The sequence below is a fragment of the Rattus norvegicus genome, chromosome 3, assembly GCF_021556685.1.
Source record: "Rattus norvegicus strain SHRSP/BbbUtx chromosome 3, alternate assembly SHRSP_T2T, whole genome shotgun sequence".
Classification (NCBI taxonomy): domain Eukaryota; kingdom Metazoa; phylum Chordata; class Mammalia; order Rodentia; family Muridae; genus Rattus; species Rattus norvegicus.
The window spans coordinates 107,241,463-107,258,958 of NC_141536.1; the positions used below are offsets into that span (position 1 = coordinate 107,241,463).

General features: G+C 38.7%; 1 protein-coding gene across 8 annotated transcripts in view; it reads right to left on the minus strand.

Annotated features, from left to right (window-relative positions):
• The window catches only part of Ttbk2 (tau tubulin kinase 2), a 111,821-nt gene that overhangs the window by 39,302 nt on the left and 55,023 nt on the right, over window positions 1-17,496 (minus strand). For all 8 annotated transcript variants that reach the window (XM_087652009.1, XM_087652013.1, XM_087652011.1 and 5 more), the window contains 4 exon segments: window positions 12,385-12,458; window positions 8,260-8,400; window positions 5,691-5,795; window positions 74-139 (listed from right to left, as the gene is read on the minus strand). In XM_087652009.1, coding sequence (XP_087508135.1) covers window positions 74-139; window positions 5,691-5,795; window positions 8,260-8,400; window positions 12,385-12,458 — 386 coding nt within the window.

Consider the following 17,496-nt stretch of genomic DNA (forward strand, 5'->3'; position numbering starts at 1 on the left):
ACTGAACTATGAAGACGTTGGTCTAATGTAAGCCATGGACAAACAGCTATAATGACCCGGATCAGATACATACCCTGTTCCGATGAGCATTGATGGATGCATAGCGAACTGTCCCTCGGAAGCCTGCCACAGCACGAGGCTACAATAAACCACACAGTAGTAAGAACTTAAGCAGCAACACAGTTTTAACACAGATCAACACCTAAAGCAATGGTAGAACATTGCTGTCATAATGAAATGTTATTTATAGTAATTTTGTAGTGAACTTTTAGAACACTAGAGAACAAATATCTCTAAATCACATCTTAAAACACTGATGTTTTAGTTATTGGCCCTCTTCTATCTGTGTTTTTAATTTCTATTTATTTGTTAATTAATTAACTTATTTATTTATTGAAAGAGTGAGTTTAGGAGTGAGTGAGTGAGTGTGTGTGTATATGTGTGTGATGCCAGAGTGGGGTATGATGAATACTACAGTGTGAATGTGGATGTCAGAGGACAAACTTCAGGAACTGGTTCTTTCCTTCCACCATATGGGTCCTGAGGATTGAACTCATCAGGCATGATGACAAGTGCCTTTATCTGCTGAACCATCTCACAGGCTCATTTATCTACATTTTACAGTACGATGACATCATGATGGGCATTGAACTTAGGAGATGTAGCTCAGTGACATTACACACACACACACACACACACACACACACACACACACACACACCATCAGATAGTTGTGTTTATGAAATATACACAGCTCTGTACATTTAAAAAAGCCAAATGTTTCCACTGACCCAGAATCATGTCAAGTACCAAAGCATCATAGCGTACACACTAATGCTTGGGTACAAATACATATAAGAATATGATAAATCACTATATAACCTGAGATGCCAACCTCGCTATATCTTGAGTATTTTATTCAAACTTAATTTGAAAGAGGTTACAACTATACTTTGCCTGTATAAGCAGTTTATGTTGGATACTTACACTAGATAATACAAATGAAGCTAATCATGGTCATAGCCTTGGACACTATAACACCAAATAGTCCAAATACTTTTGGCTTACATGACTTTCTATATCTTGCCTTCTTAAACGTACTATAGTTCCTTCTATTACCGATTTTTTTCTGGCTCAAAATTTTATGCTTGGTATTCTTCAGACTGTCACCTCAATTCATGCTTCCTGGGGCTAGTTCTTGGAACTAAAATCTCTGCTTAGAGCAGGTACCTACTCAGAAGGATTAATTGTCCTATTGTAGATCATCACTCCTTGCCTGCATTCTGTCATCTAAAGAAAAGGATACTTATACATAAGAAGTATTATGAACTTCATATAGACATGACCAGGAAGAGCCTCTTCTGGCATATCATAGTCAAGATGTCATGGTTGTCTGTGATGGTCTCCATTTGCTATAAAGAGAAGCTTCTTTGATGAGGGGTGGTAGCTACACTTATCTGTGGGTCTAAGGAGAAGATTTAGAATGCAATAAAAAGTGATGCCAGTCTAGCAAAGTGGCAGTAATCCATTCTTTTTTTAAGGTCCATAACCTCACTAGCCCAGGAAACTGACTAGGAATGATTTCCTTCCTGTTGAGTGGGCCTTAAGACCCATTAGGCAGTTGTTAGTTGCCACTGACATGTGTCAGTTCTCACACCTTTATTCATATCTTATCATGATGGTAACTGTCACGGTTCACGGTGCTGCAGCTGGGTAGGACTGTTTAACTGTTTCCCTCCCTTGGCAGCCTGCACTGTAATTTCTGGAGCCATGGTAGTTAGACCAGGGATTAATAGATCGTGGGGATCCCAGCTTCTGCAACTCTGGCTCATGAGACATCACGGAAGAGTCGGAGTACCAGTAAGCAGGCTGTGAAGCCGTCCTTTATAAAGATGGCCACATAAAGAAGACTGGAGCAACAGTAACATCAATGGATATATTAGAGTGGATGGGGATATTTTTCGGGGTTCCCACCCTAGACAAAGAATTAAGGGAACTAACTACTGACTGCTGAGAGGAGAATTAGCCTCTCCCAGGGATGAGCTTCCTTATTGGTTGTCCAATGCAGAATGGTCAGACTTGAAGCCATATTCACACAAGCAACAAAAACAGATTCAACAGATTGTGCACACATATACATACATATATGCATATGTATGTGACAAATATAATCAAAGAAAAGGAGGCTATCCCAAGGGTATCTTTGAGTTGGGTGCATGGCAAGGTTTTAAGGGAGAGTAGCTGGCAGGGGTTGAGGGAGGAAAGAAAGGGGAGAAGTGAAATAACCCTCTTGCAATTAAAACCATTTTTTTAAAAAATTATAAAAAAAAAAACACAAAGAAAAACTTCTAAAAGCTGTAATGAAAAATGCCAACTGACATACAGAGGCAGAAACAACATAACATCCAAAACACAGAAAGTGCTAAAAGCAAACACAGGAGAAACACTTAGGATATAGATATAAGCATAGGAAACAGCCCCAAGAATTGGCACATGGGTAACATGAAACCAAAAGGATTCTGATCAGCAAAAAAATGATCAACACAAAGAACAGACACCTAGAGAGTGAGAAGACAATCTCTGTAGCCATACCTCAAACAAAGGGCTACATGAAGTCTAATAAATATCTAGACTACATGAAGAATTACAAAAAAATTAAATGTGAAAAATCCCTACTTGCCAATCAATAAATGGGGCAATACTCTGTACAGATGGCTTTCAAAAGAACTAAAAATGACAATAGGTATTTTAAAGAGTGTTTAACATGGGGCTGAGAGATTGCTCAGCACTTAAGAATAGTAGCTTTTCAGAACCCATGTCTGTTCAAAACTGTTAACTCCAGTTCTAGAGAACCTAATGCTATTTTTCTGGCCTCTGTGGTCCCAAGGCAGGTATATAGTACACATACATGAGGCAAACATCTACACAAATACAATGGAAATAAAAGTTTTTAAAGTGTATCTGTTGCCATCAAAGAAATGCAAATTAAAAGGACTGCGATTCTATCTTACCTCAGTAAGAATGACACCATCAAGAAAGCAAAGACAATATAGGCTGGCAAGTGTGTGGGGAGAAAGGAGCCTTTAATCTATTGTTGGTGGGAATGTAACCTATTACAGCCACTATAGAAATCAGAAACAGGCTTCCCCCAAAACTAAAATTAGAACTACCAGATGCCCCAGCTAATTCATTCTAGCCATACATCCAAAGGACTCGACATGCTCCTCATAGACCTCAGACTGGCCTTGAATTCACCCTGTATCTGAGAGTATCCTTGAGCGTCTGGTCCTCCTCCTAAGTGCTGGGTCACTGCCATGCCTGGTCTACATACTGCTTGGAATCACACCAGGTTCTCACTGATCTACGAAAACGTTCTTACAGGAGTCGACTGTAACTTCTCAGTGCCCAGTTACTTCTCTGTAACACCTACAGGAACGACAGACAACCTTACCATCGTTCATGAAGAACTTTCTCCATCTGGTTTCCAAGATTCTACCGCGGCGCTCTTGATTTTCCTCTTACCTGACTGACATTACTTCTCATAGGTCATGGTTCTTCCCTATCTACCAACATTGCTCAAAGTGTCCCAATGGCTCAGACCCAAGACCTCGTTCCTAGTCTAGCTACACCTTCTTCCTAGGTAATCTTAACTATTTTTTTTTTTTTTTTTTGCCCTCACTTCTGGATACCGAAGATTGAACCAAGGTCTAAGTTCACCACACTGGCCCTGAGTTTACTCTGTAGTCCAGGCAGGTTTTAAGTTTTTAAATCCTTCTGCCTCAGCCTCCCATGGAATTACCGGCTACTGCTACTAGGTTCAACTAAAGAAGTTTAATCTTCTTTTTACTTGTTTCTAGATAGCCTCATAGCTTTGTTCTCACATTTTATTTAATTGCTGATATATTATCTCCTTAGAGGTCTTTCTAATATAAACCTCCAAAAATTGTTCCTGGCCTCTGCCCAGTTCTATGTCAACACACAGAATTTTCTGTGTTATCACTGCACAAAATTATATATTTAGGTCAGGTATGATCATAAATGTATTCCATTTTAGCACTTTTGAGACCTCAAAGATAGAAGAAAAAAATTAAGTTTAAAATTAGCCAAGGCTACATACTGAAAACCAGCCTCAACAATAAATAAGTAAAATTCATCTTTCTTTTTTACTAAAATAAACTTAGCAAGGTTCTTGAAATTGTCTACCTATTTATTACTGCTGCCCCAATACGTGGATTTATGATTCATATATGTGCTCATTAAATATGTTTTCTAAGTAAATCAACAATACCTTGATAATGTTCTAGAAACCAAACACCTAATATCTAGAATAGAATTCGATGTATATCCAAGTCTAATAGACTCTAAATTGATCACCTGTTTTACTAATACTAATACAAGCCTCACTATGGCTTAAATTACCAAGCACATAAGATTCTCACATTCAATGCACACCTTTGATCCCAGCACTTGTGAGGCAGAGGCAGGCCTCTGTGAGTTCAAGGCCAGTATGATCTATAAATTGAGTTCCAGAAAAGTCAGAGCTATATAATGAGACACTATCTCAAAAATATTCTAAAAGAAAAAAAGATTCTCATATGTCTAGATCTTAATTATTATGTTTAATATGTATGTATAACTAGTGTGCAGTTGGCTCAATCAAAATCAAAATGTTTTATCTTTTATACAACTAGTTAACCTGATAGAAATGAAAATCACAATGAAAAACCAAGGTTAAACAAACTCAAAGTTTAAAGTAAACAACAGAAAAGTCACAAAGTGAGATGAAGTGCCAGCAAAACAGTATGGAGAGTTGCCTGGCCCACTTCCCAGTAAAGTTGGTAAGCATTAGTTAAAAACAAACCACATAAGCCCTAGACATAGCTTTAAAGGCAAACAAATGAAATACTTTCAAGAAATTCTGTGAACATTCCATAAGAAAGGTAAGGGTCTGTGTATTCAAACCAAGACTGCTCTCTCCCACTGCCTAGCTTGACAAGACTGACTCCATTCCAAATTGCTGCAATCAGGAACACATGGCTAAATTCCCCATCAGGGCCCCACCAAGGAGTTCCCTTTTGAGAAGGTGCAGGGCTGGAGTGTGTTCCAGCTTGCTTTAGCAGCCTGGCTGGTGAAGAGACGAACAGGTGTGCTTGGTGCACTACATCTGGTAGACTCTACTGACAAGATTCTAGCTAAACCCCCTCTTAAGTCTCTTCTCAAGTTGGCCTTGACTAAGGGGCATGGTCTAGTTTGTCTTTGCTGGTCTAGTTTTGGCAAAACTCTTAAGAGGCAAGTTTAGTAAAAACCCTCTACTTGGACTTTTGACCAAATTTCTTATCCCCATCTCCCTATCTCACCACTGTGATATGTGCCTTGAGCATAATTGCCGCCATACATAAGTTCACCAGAGAAGAACTTCTTCCTGTGTATCACAAAACATCTTGCTAATACATCACAAAGTTAAAACTCAAGCCCCCTACTGATTATATGCAGTTAACTCTAGGTACTAGTTTCTTAATCTTATAATTTACTAATCTGGCTTCAACATAAACATTCACTGTTTTTTAAATTCACTGAGCTCCATCCCCTCCTCCTATCATTCAGTCTGATACATAATTAGCATTTCTTTAAAGTGATACTAGAAATAATAGTTTAATTATCAAATATTAGATAGTAATGAAAAAGCTTACTGGTCTGACGTCACCACAGGAATTGGTAAATTGTCGGGCCAAGCCAAAATCAAGCATAAAACATTTTCTACATGTACTGGGAAAGCGTCCCATGGCGAAATTTGACTAGAAAAAGATAAAGATGGAAATACATATTACGATAAGTCAGTCTGCCTACATTTTACCCTGCATGAATTCTACTTATAGCATGTTTCAGATACATTATTGTAAGTCTATAATTTTTAACTAGGCATTAATATATAGTATAATTTGGTTGCTGGTTCTACCTCTCACAGAAAAATTAAAGCTTTTTATAGTTGAGTGTTCTTATAAATACAACCAGTGATTGAGAAAGAGTTGTTAATGTCTACCATCAGGGAAACTGAGCAAAAATAAATTTAAAGTTTCTATAGTTACATATAATGATCCAATTAAAACCAGAACTAGAATCTCTTAAAATTCTGTCTAAGTTACTGCTTAAATGATGACCCAACCTCCTAAACAAGGGGAGCTTCGAAGAGGGGAAAATACACATAAACCTCAAAGAATTTTTTTTTTTTGGTTCTTTTTTTTCGGAGCTGGGGACCGAACCCACCTCAAAGAATTTTTATTACTTTTCTATCTTTAGTTAAGTATGAGTGCTGGTCGTGATGGTACACACTTTTAATTCCAGTACTAAAGTCAGAGTCTGGGCTGATCTCTGTGAGTTCAAGGTCAGAATGGTCTATATAGCAAGTTACAGTCTAACCCTATCTTAATAAATAAGCAAATAAATTAAAAAATGTCCTATATGAGTCATAAAGCTGAATCATACTAAAATTAAAAATATAATTCAGAAAACATTCCAAAATAGACCACAGGAAAAATTTTTTTTTTCTAAAAAAAAAAAATTCAGGGTAGCCATGTGTGATGGCAGACCTTTAACTCCAGCGTTCAGGAAGCAGAAACAAGTCTTAGTTATATTACTCCTTGTCTCAAAACAAAACGAAACGAAACAGCTCCCAAATCTAAAGCCTATGTAATGTGTCAAATGACTGCAAGTTTGATAAGATAAATATGCAAATAAGGGAATTTGTAATGGTAAAATGAAAGCTGTTACATCATTGCTTGCTTTTGTTAAAAAGTATAATTTTACTTTGGAGCTTTCTGATGAAATGGAAAGTTGTTTCTCAAATAATGACAGAGAAAGGCACTGAACAACAGTAAAATACTCTATAATTGTAAAAAGGGCTCTACATTGCCAAACTGTGAATCTTTTCTACTTCAATCTCCCCATACAATAACTGACTTAAAATAAATTACTTATTCATGCTGTTTTATTTAAATGTCATATTAAATATAACCCGTTCCTAGTTTCAGAGTGGTTCTAATTCTAGAAGAACACACTTTGAAGAAATTTAGTTTCCATTTTCATGTAAACTAATTTTAGAAATGATATAATCACAGGTGGTTTTATTTTTCAAATGTACTAACATCAATTAAATTTATAAATATGGGATATCAGAAATGGGTCATCTGTCATTATGAAGAATAAAATACCAAATAAGAAGGAAGAAAAGCACATTTCAGTAATAAAGACAATGATTTCTTTTTTTTTATTGGTCATTTTATTTATTTCCATTTCAAATGTTATCCCCTTTCCTGGTTTCCCTTCCCCCTGCTTCCATGAGGGTGCTCCATCACCCCACCCACTCCCTCCCACCTCACCTCCTGGCATTCCCCTACACTGGGGCAGTGAGCCTTCACAGGACCAAGGGCCTCCAGTCCCGTTGATGCCAGGTAATGATTTCTAAGAAAATCAAAACAGAACAAAAAGGGGGAAAGCAAATCCTAGTTCCACAAGCCCTTAGGAGAAGATTAAGGCCATTCACTACTTGATTATTTCCAGTGAATACAATTGGTAACTTGACAAAATAACAACTAGTATCAGGAACCACAACTCAGACTTATCACTTACAAGTAAGGCTGAATAATTAGCAATGCTAACACACCTAATAATAACTGAATAATTAGCAATGCTAACACACCTAATAATAACTGAATAATTAGCAATGCTAACACACCTAATAATAACTGGCAAGCACACAATTTGTGTGTGAATGTGTGTGGGGGGACCAGAGGACAACCTCAGGTACAGTTCCTCAAGCAGGCTACAGCTGATAGGCCAAGCAAGCCCCAAAGAACCAGCTCACCACTTTGATCACTAGGGTACACCACTGTAAAAAAACAAAAAAACAAAACCAAACATGGGTTCCAGGGATTGAATTCAAGACTCAAGTCCTCAGTACTTTAACAACTGAGCCATCTCCTAGCCCCCAAGCATAAAATATTTTTAATTTAGCAAGCAAGCAACATCTTATGATATGAGAAAAGCTACTGAAAATAAGCTATAGTTTCCCATTACCAATTTTAATAAAAAAAAAACCCTAAGAGATAAATTATTTTTACTTTTAGGGCATTAGAGAAATAAAAACATTATTTGTATTTAACCACAACATATACAGAAAACTACATTTACGCACTCTGTCTTCTACTAGCATTAGAAGTATTAAACAATAGCTTCTGTGCTTAGAACAGAAAAGGCCCCTACCGGTTTGATGTCTCTGTGAAGGAATCCCACAGAATGTATGCTTTCAATAGACTCCAGAATCTGTTTCCCGAGACGAAGAGTAGTGCTAATAGTGAATGTGCCCCGAGATTGGCTACGTCGAAGATCTGCCAGATTCCGACCCTGTGGGATCAGATAATCACTTTAAAATACAGTCCTGGTCTATGGTAAGACTGAAAACTATCTGTTTACTTATTACCACATTATAGAATGCTCTGACCGAAACAGTGAAGCTCTTGTCTAAGTAGTGATCTTCTACTTCAAAGAATATGGTCTAATAACCAAAAACGAGAATAAGCATTTTCTCAGAAGAGCCCAAGTGAGGATGCTTTAATCCCACTTAGGAGGGAGAAGAAAACAATCACGGGAGGCAGAGGGAGGGAGGGACCTGGAAGAGAGAGGGAGGGAGGAGGGAAAAGGGGAACATGATCAGGTATGGTGGAGGGGAGACAGGAGAGACTCCCTGAGGGCAAGCATTCAGAATGAATATGCAACCTCAGGGGCAGGTGGGGGGGGGTGTTGGAGGACCCTCTAGAAAGTACCAGAGACCTGGGAGATAAAGGAGGGACCTCAGATGAAATGCCCAACAGTGGGGAGAGGGAACTCCACCTCCAGCAGAAAGACAGGGCATCAAGTGGAGGGATAGGGTTGCTATCCTACAGTCAAAATTTCTGACCCAGAATTATTTCTGTCTAATAGAACTGCAGGAACAAAACTGGAGAAGAGACTGAGGGAAAGGAGGTCCAGTGACCGGCCGAAACTGGAATCCAACTCAAGGCAAGGCTCCCAGGCCTGACACTATTACTGATGCTATGGTGTGCTTACAGACAGGAGGTTAGCATGGCTGTCCTCCCAGAGGTCCAACAAACAGCTGACTAAGACAGATGAAGATACTTACACCCAACCATTGGACTGAGGTTGGGGACCCCTATGGTGGAATTAGGGAAAGGCTGAGGAGGAGGAGGGCAACCCCATAGGAAGACCACCAGTCTCAACTAACCTGAACCCTTAAAATCCCAGACATAGAGCCACCTGCCAGGCAGCATACAAGAGTTGGTCCAAGGTCCCCAACACATATACAGTAGAGTATTGCCTGGTCTGACATCAGTGAGAGAAAATGTGCCTAACCCTCAAGAGACTTGAGCCCCCAGGGGATGGCAGAGTGGGAGGGAAGGAGGAATGGGATGAGGAACTGTGGAAGGTCGGACCAGGAGAGGGGTCAATGACTGGACTATAAAACAGTAAAAGTAATAACAAAAAAATTTAAAAATTTAGTCAAGTGTGATGTGATCAAAGTAATCCAGGGGCAAAAATATTTCAACTATTTTTTGTTTGTAATTGGCATCCGCATTTGCTGATCACTGCAATGGATGTCAAATAGATAAATATGAGGAAAAAAAAGAATCAGCATTTTCTAAAAAATTGTGTGTGTGTTTGTGTGTGTGTGTGTGTGTGTGTGTGTGTGTGTGTGTGTGTGTCTGTCTGTCTGTCTTTATGTACATGACAGGGAGTGCCCTGGGAAACCAGAAGATGACATTTGGTCCCCTGGAGCTGGAGTTAAAGATGGTTGGGGTTCTGGAAACTGAACTCTAGGCCTCTGGAAGAGTAGCAAAAGCTCTAAACTACAAAGCCACCTCTCACCAGCCCTATGGATAACCATGCTGTGAGGAACCATGTTCCTAAGTCATCATGTCTTGCTTTATCCTTGCTACTAACAAAACAGACTTGACTCTTCTTCCTCTTTTCTCCTTCTTTCCTTCCCTCCTTCCTTCCTTCCTTTTTCCTTCCTTCCTTTTTCCTTCCTTCCTTTCCTTCCTTCCTTTCTCCTTCCTCCTCTTTCTTTTCCTCCCCTGCCCCTTTCTTTTTTCTGATATGCTTTTGTGTAACCCAGGCTAACCTTGAACTTCTTGTGTAATCAAGGATGACATTGAACTGATCTTGCCTCTATATTCCGACTCTGGGAATGCCAGTGTGCACCACCATGCCAAGTTTATGCATATGCTGGGGATTAAACCCAAAAGCCAGAGATTCATGCGTGCTAGTCGAATGCTCTACCAATTAAGCTACATCATCAGCCCCTTAGACTTGACTATTTTTAAAAATATAAAACATAGATATGTTTGTATTTCATTTGTATTGGCAATGATAAACAAAAAGCAACCTAAGGGAGGAAAGGGGGTCATAGGGCTTACAAGCTTCAGGCGATTTTTTTTTTTTTTTTGAGAAGTCAAAATAGCAACTCAGTCACATCACATTCACAGTCAAGAAAAAGTAAACAAACACATCTTTGCTTGGGTCCTTAGCTAGCTTTCTTTTCTTTTTCAATGTTCAGGAAATCCTGCCTAGGAAACAGTGCTGCCCACCAAGGGCTAGGTCTCCCTATATCAAAGAAAAATCAAGACATCCCCCACAGGAATGCTTACAGGCTAACCAAATCTAGATAATTCCTCATTAAGACTCTTCCCAGGTGAGGCCAGGTTGCATCAAGTTAAAACTAACCAGCACCAATATACAAAGCAGTATTCCTCCTCACTACCCAACACATATTCCCTACAAGTTACTTACATTTCCTACATCAACTTTTTTTTTAAATAAAAAAGAGTAATTATACCCGCTTCATATAATTTTATGAGGACTAAATAAAATCCATATGAAGTTTCTGGAATACTGCCTGGTATTCCACAAATGCTAAATACTGCCATTATTGGCAAATATTATAGGAAATGAAAGGCTATGAAGGCCAAAATAAAAAGTTAAAAGAAAAAGCAGGTGATGATATGAACATTCAGTTGAAACATGAGCTAGACATCGGGGAGGGAGTTGGTACAGGACGTCTGAGGAACTCAGAGTAAGCAATGATGGAGGTCATCTCTTACATAACTATTTCTGGCAGAATTCCATTTCTGTGTGGTTGTTTTCTATCAATACAGCCTTGAGACTGGAGGCAAGTGTCCCTGACTTAACCTTTGCCTGTGCAGCCTGTGTACTATGTCCACCAGTATCTGGGCAGGCATGCTATCATGAACCTGGATGTCTGTAACATCTGCCTGCCTGTTAGTCTGTATGTTGGTGAATAAAGTATATTATATATGCTTAAAACTTCTCATATTCTCTTTAACCTCCTATTGTTCTATGACTCTCCCTTGTCCTTGTTATCACATATAGCTCATATTAGCAGCCAATTTTAGAGAAAACAGGGAACATATTAATGAACTAAAAAATGTCAAATGGCAACCACTTCAACACATCAAAGTACGCTAAACTGAGATGGAGAATCATGTAAGAAAAGCTTCAAGGGCCAGTGAGATGGCTCTGTAGGCAGAAGCACTTGCTGCCTGACACCCTAGGATCTACATGGTAGAAAGATATAGTTTAAAGAAAGGGTAACATATCTTTAGGTCTAAGTCAAATACTGAAGAGCACTGGAGAAACAGGAAAAGCCTTTTGAAGAGAAGAGGAGACATTTAGGCCTGGGTGTATGAATTTAACTCACTGGCATGTAAGTACTGTGAAGGAAAATAAAGAATCCAAATATCTAAAGAATATGAAAGTCTGAAGAATATGAAAGGAAACTGAGAGCTGGCCACATTTGATACTTGGAGGTGACCACGCTGTGTGTGTCCAGAAGACAGGCAGTGTCAAGGACAACAGACCAGCTTTCTCATTCTCCCTACTGGAGCTCAGACTCCCATCTTCTCTTTCTGAGCTCCTACTCCTCAGCCCATCTCTGATCCTGTCTCAAGAGGAAGGAGCAACGCTTGCTGACAGAAAGAGAAAGCACTCATCCTCTCCTTCAACTATGCTTACAATCTTAACACCATGGCTGGGACTTGAAAGCGTGAGTGGAGATCTAAAATGCCCGAGGGAGAAAAGATAAAAAGGGAATGAACACAGAAGAGTAAGGCTTATACTGTAACCCACAATATATTTGAGATTAAACATATGCAAATGATACATATGACAACTAATAAAGTTGCATTTTAAAAAACAAATTTCATTTGTTCAGTATACATAAGAATTCTGTCACTTCTTTCTTCATTATTTACTGTAACTAGGTATTTTGATCAAAACTAAAAGATTTTAAGACATATTTTCAGGGTAACATACCTGCAATTGCATGACCACGTAGTTGAAACGGTCATTTCTCCCACAACCAATAAATCTACAAACATGGTCTTTCCCTGGATGAAAAGAGAAAGAAAAGAGTGGGAAAAGATGTACTATGATTTCTCTTTTTAAAGGTTAATAAATTGGATTTCTGTGTTGTATTTTATGACTTAATATAAACTATATAAAATGTTTCGAGAATATAAAAAACAAGAAATTTACATTATTTATTTTAATCCACCCATTGCCAGGTTCTCCTCTGTTCCTTGCATACTCAAATAAATGGTTAATGAGTAAGTAAAGAAATAAACTAATAAGGGAATAAAAAAAGGTGCATTATCCAGAAAGGAAAATATTTAGAAAGTCACTAAAAATTACTCTGAGCAGATGCAGTGAGGGCTATGTTTAATTTACTTATTTTACACACATTCTGACACACACTTTTTACATTACTGCAGCAATTACATGACCTTTCTTTTCTCACTGAATTGGATGAGCCTAGTGCTTTTCAACCCAAGTTTAACATGTGAAATCCAAGGAGATACTGGCTGGGATATATAGAGGGACTGAGAAATGCAGGAAAAAAAACCTGAGCCAGTCTCTTGATTTTTAAAAAAGTATACTTCCATCCCAAAAGGCAACCAAGTCCAGGAAGTTACCAGGCAGAGAGCTGGGGGCAGATGCAGACTGAGATGTAGAGCTGAGGCACTGCATGGAGTCTTGTGCTCCATGGAGAAGGAGCTCAACTGTATGTGTAGGTCAAGGTTTCCCACTATGGCTACTCATCAAAACCACCCAGGAAACAAAGATTCCCAAAGGCCACACTGGCTTACAATCTATATGAGAAAGATACAACTTTTCAAAATTCTATAAAATAGCTGAGGACAGGGCAGAGGCAGAAAAGTTTAAGGCTGGGCTCCACTACATGAGTTCAAGGCCAACCCGGGCTAAATGATGAAACTATCTTAGAAGATGAAAATAAAAACTGTGTAAAAATAAAGAATTTTTAAAATATAAATCTGCAACTTAGAATATAAATCAGCATGAACAAAAATCAAGGAAAAACCTTCAAGAATACCCTGACAGGAAGAAAAATTCTGAGACCAAGTGATAACAGAAATGATAAGTTCCACAGAAAGCTCAGGAGATGAATCAGGGGCTGTGTGACTGCTGTGCAGTCATGAGGACCTGAATCCAGATCCTAAGCACCCACATAAAAATCCGGATGTGGCTGTGCACATCTGCATGTGACTCCAGTGCTGGAGAGGTGGAGACAGGATTGTCAGGGCTTGCTGGGCAGAACTCTGACTTTCACCGTTTTGTAAAAGGAGTGAGGCAAAGAGCAATAAGGGGGCTGCCTAGTATCTTCTGATGATCTATTTACTCACAGCGTGCATGGTGGGCACACTCGCGTGTGCACGCGCGCACGCGCACACACACACACACACACACACACACACAAAGCATTGGTTACTCATATAAATAATTAGGCAGTTATGAGAGATGAAGAGGTAGAGAAGCCATTTATAAAGGGTAAATACAATGAAACACTGAGGGTGGACAACCTTTGAAGCTAGCTTATAAAAATAACGCAGAGCAAACACTAAAGGCTAAAAAATAAAAAAGATTAAAATAAGTTTCAAAAGTAATCTGTCCACTTAAAATAAAATACACCTAAGACTTGCTTTGGCCAATAGACACAGATTCCTGAATGCTGGAATTTCAAGTCTATTAATTTGTTTGTTTTGTTATTCTGTTTTCAATCTGTTACTACACTGATGATAAATTAGCAACCTTTTCCTCAGCTTCAGTTACAAAAAAAAAGTTTTAATTAGTCAATTTGTTGTCAATACTTTGAGAATCCATGCCCAAAGCTGGAAATATACTGATGTGAATACAGCATTTGCAAGCATTCATCAAACCTTAACACTGTAAAAGAACAAAATGAAACAAGAAAGATTCATCTCCCACCACATCTCCCCTCTCCCCCTTTTTCCTTTTTCTTTCATATAAAGGCAGGGGTCAATCATGCCTCAGTCTTCAAACTGTGGGATTTCAGGTGGACTACTGTGCCCGGCTTTTTGCAACATGCACTTCATATCAAAGACATTCCAATCATATAAAAACAAAAGACAGTACTAGATTTAATAAACTAGATTAAGTACTAGATTTTTGTTGTTGTTGTAGCTCTTGTTTTTTGAGACAAGATTTCTCTGTGTAACCCAGGCTGGCCTCGAACTCCAGTTGCATTTGCCTCTGCCTCACTAGCGCTGGGATTAAAGGCTACCACTTCCTGCTTCCCACCCCATGCTTGTCTGTATGCTCTTTAGCAGTACTGGGGACTGAACCAACTACCCTATACATTCTAGGCAAGAACTCTGTGCCCAACCTTTTACTTCACTTCTCAAGTTGAGGCCGGGGTCTCACTGAGCTGCACAAGAGCTCACTGAGCTTCTGACCCTCCTGTCTAACTTCAGAGTGACAGGATTATAGGCCGGCGTTATACACTTAGCCTGAATTGCCCTGCTTTAAAAATGAAAAACAAATATAGATTTAAATAAACTATTGATTCTTTGTTGAATAATTAAAACATGGCTAGTGGCAAATTTTTTAGTACTTGTTAATACATTTCTATCATTTAGGTAATAATTTTATTTCTCAAACTTTATAGTATAATTACTATTTCTCTTCTATATTTACTTATGCAATTAATGAAACTACTTAATAAAGTTGGCTCAAAAAATGTATGTGTTTAGAACAGCTACGATTTAATGACAACAGTAACTCTTCAGATGACTTCTGTGGTACCCAGTGAAAGCTGAGGCCAGCGAGGAGTGCAGGGAGCACTTACTGTCCTAGTACCTAATGCACAATCTAAGGACTAGTGAGACAGTATTTACAAGTGAACAGACTAAGAGAAACAGTAGCTAATATGTATGATATGTAATCATTTATCCTGTTTTATACATTTTTACACATTCGAATCACATGATAAGCATTAGCATTTTCTTTGTTTCTCAGATACAGAAGTAGAGGACTGGTGAGGTTAATCACTTAGTCCAAAACAATACAGCTAGAAAATGATGGTGCAATTTGATTCCAAAGCTTTTATTCTTTAAAAAAAAGTTATATTTATCCATTTACTTATTTATTGGATATGTGTGTCTGGCACTCATGCGGAGGTCAGAAAACAACTTGTGACAATCAGTTCTCTCTCAAGTGTCTAGGTCCCAGAGATGACACGCAGGCAGTAAGAGTTGGTGGCAAGTACCTTTACAAGCTGAGCCACCTTGCTGGCCTTAGAAAAACCTTTATTCTTAACCATTATGTAAGAAATTACTGAAACAGATCTTAAACTAGGTAATATCTGGTTAATAATATGAAGACTAACCTGAGTCTGGTGGCACAGCTATCTGAAAGCCTAAGAGTAATGACAAACTCAAGACCTGCCTGGGTTTCAGACTGAGCGAGAAAGGCCCTGCCTCAAAACACAGAGTACAGACAGGATGGTGTGGACACAGCTCAGTGACAAAGCTTTTGCCTAGCATGCATACGGCTGAGGTTGAACCCTTACACCTCCCGCATGCAAAGTAATATTGAAACTAAAAGGGAACACAAAGGTTGCATACATATGTATGTATATAAGCACATATGTATATACTGTATACATATATACACATGTATACATACGTATACTATGCATATACTATATACAATCTACTATGTCTACTAAACTTATTATATACACACCCAACACTAAAATTAAGTATTAAGAATACAAGGTAAATTAAGTTCTCCACTCAAATTCACAGGTTACATATGAGCATAAAGAATTAACAGAGTATGAGGCTATTACATTATAAGGTACAGTGAATGCACAGAAAGTCAAAAAGTTTTACTCTAGAAGACAAGTAAGTCAATTACTACATTTTAAGTTTATAAGAACATTTTAAGATAATAGTATTAAGATTTTACACGTAAATAGTTTCAATCATCCATAAAGAACAAAACAATTTATGTCAGTTGCCAGAAAATGAAGCTAGAGATTGTCTTATTAAGTGAAGTAAACAAGACTCTGAAAGACAGCGTGCTCTTCCTAATATGGCACCCACATGTGCGCCTGTGCATGTCACTTTTTCATGCTGTGACACAACACTGGATACAAGCAGCTTAAGGAGGAACAGGTCTGCTTTGGCTCACAGTTGGAGGAGACAAAACATTATGTGAAGAAGCCATAACAGCAGGCGCAATGGACAACGGATCACACTGCGTCCTTTGTCAAGTAGCAGAAAGAAGTGCATGCCCAGAGATGTGTTCCTTAACAGTTCTAGACCCTGACAAGCTGACAGTACTAACTACACACACATCTAGCCATGCTTCTGAATGCATCCCCCCCTCAACACCAAAACAGATACATAGTTTATAGATTACAGTAGAAGGGTGACTATTTCAGGAGATGAAGACTAACTAGAGGAGAGAAGGGAGAGTGGCAGTTGGTAACAGAGGTGATGAGGCCAAAGCACCATTTATAGTAGAGTGAAAATGTCATTATTCAATAACAATGTTTTAAAAGAATACATTTACGATGATCAGAGCTGACAGGGTAGAGACTTAGGGGTTAAGGTAAACTAAGGCAGAAGGCATGAAAAGTGGCCTGAAACCTTGGACACTGAGTTTTTCTTCATTGTTAATCAATCATACTAGACTTACAGTCACCTTCTGTGAGGGCATTTGCACAAGAGTAACCAATGCGGAAGAACTTAGCATTTTATGTGAGTGGCACTATCCCGTATTGTGATGGGGAAAAGGCAGGTAAAATAGGAAAGCAACAGCATTCCTCCTCTCTCTCTGCTTTGTGGACTGAAGTGAACTGCTCTGCTCCACTACACCCTACATGACCACAACAGACACCCCCAAGACCACGAGCTCAAGTAAATTCTTCCCCCCTTACATTGTTTGTTATGTATAAGGTCACACACAGCTAAAGAAAAAGCACATGCCAAGGTGCTGCAATATAAACTAGGGCAGATCCTCTGCTTCCATGGTCAGCAGCTCCAGAATCGCCCAGACACCAAATTTAAGGGTGTGCAAATTTCATATAAAATTGAACTG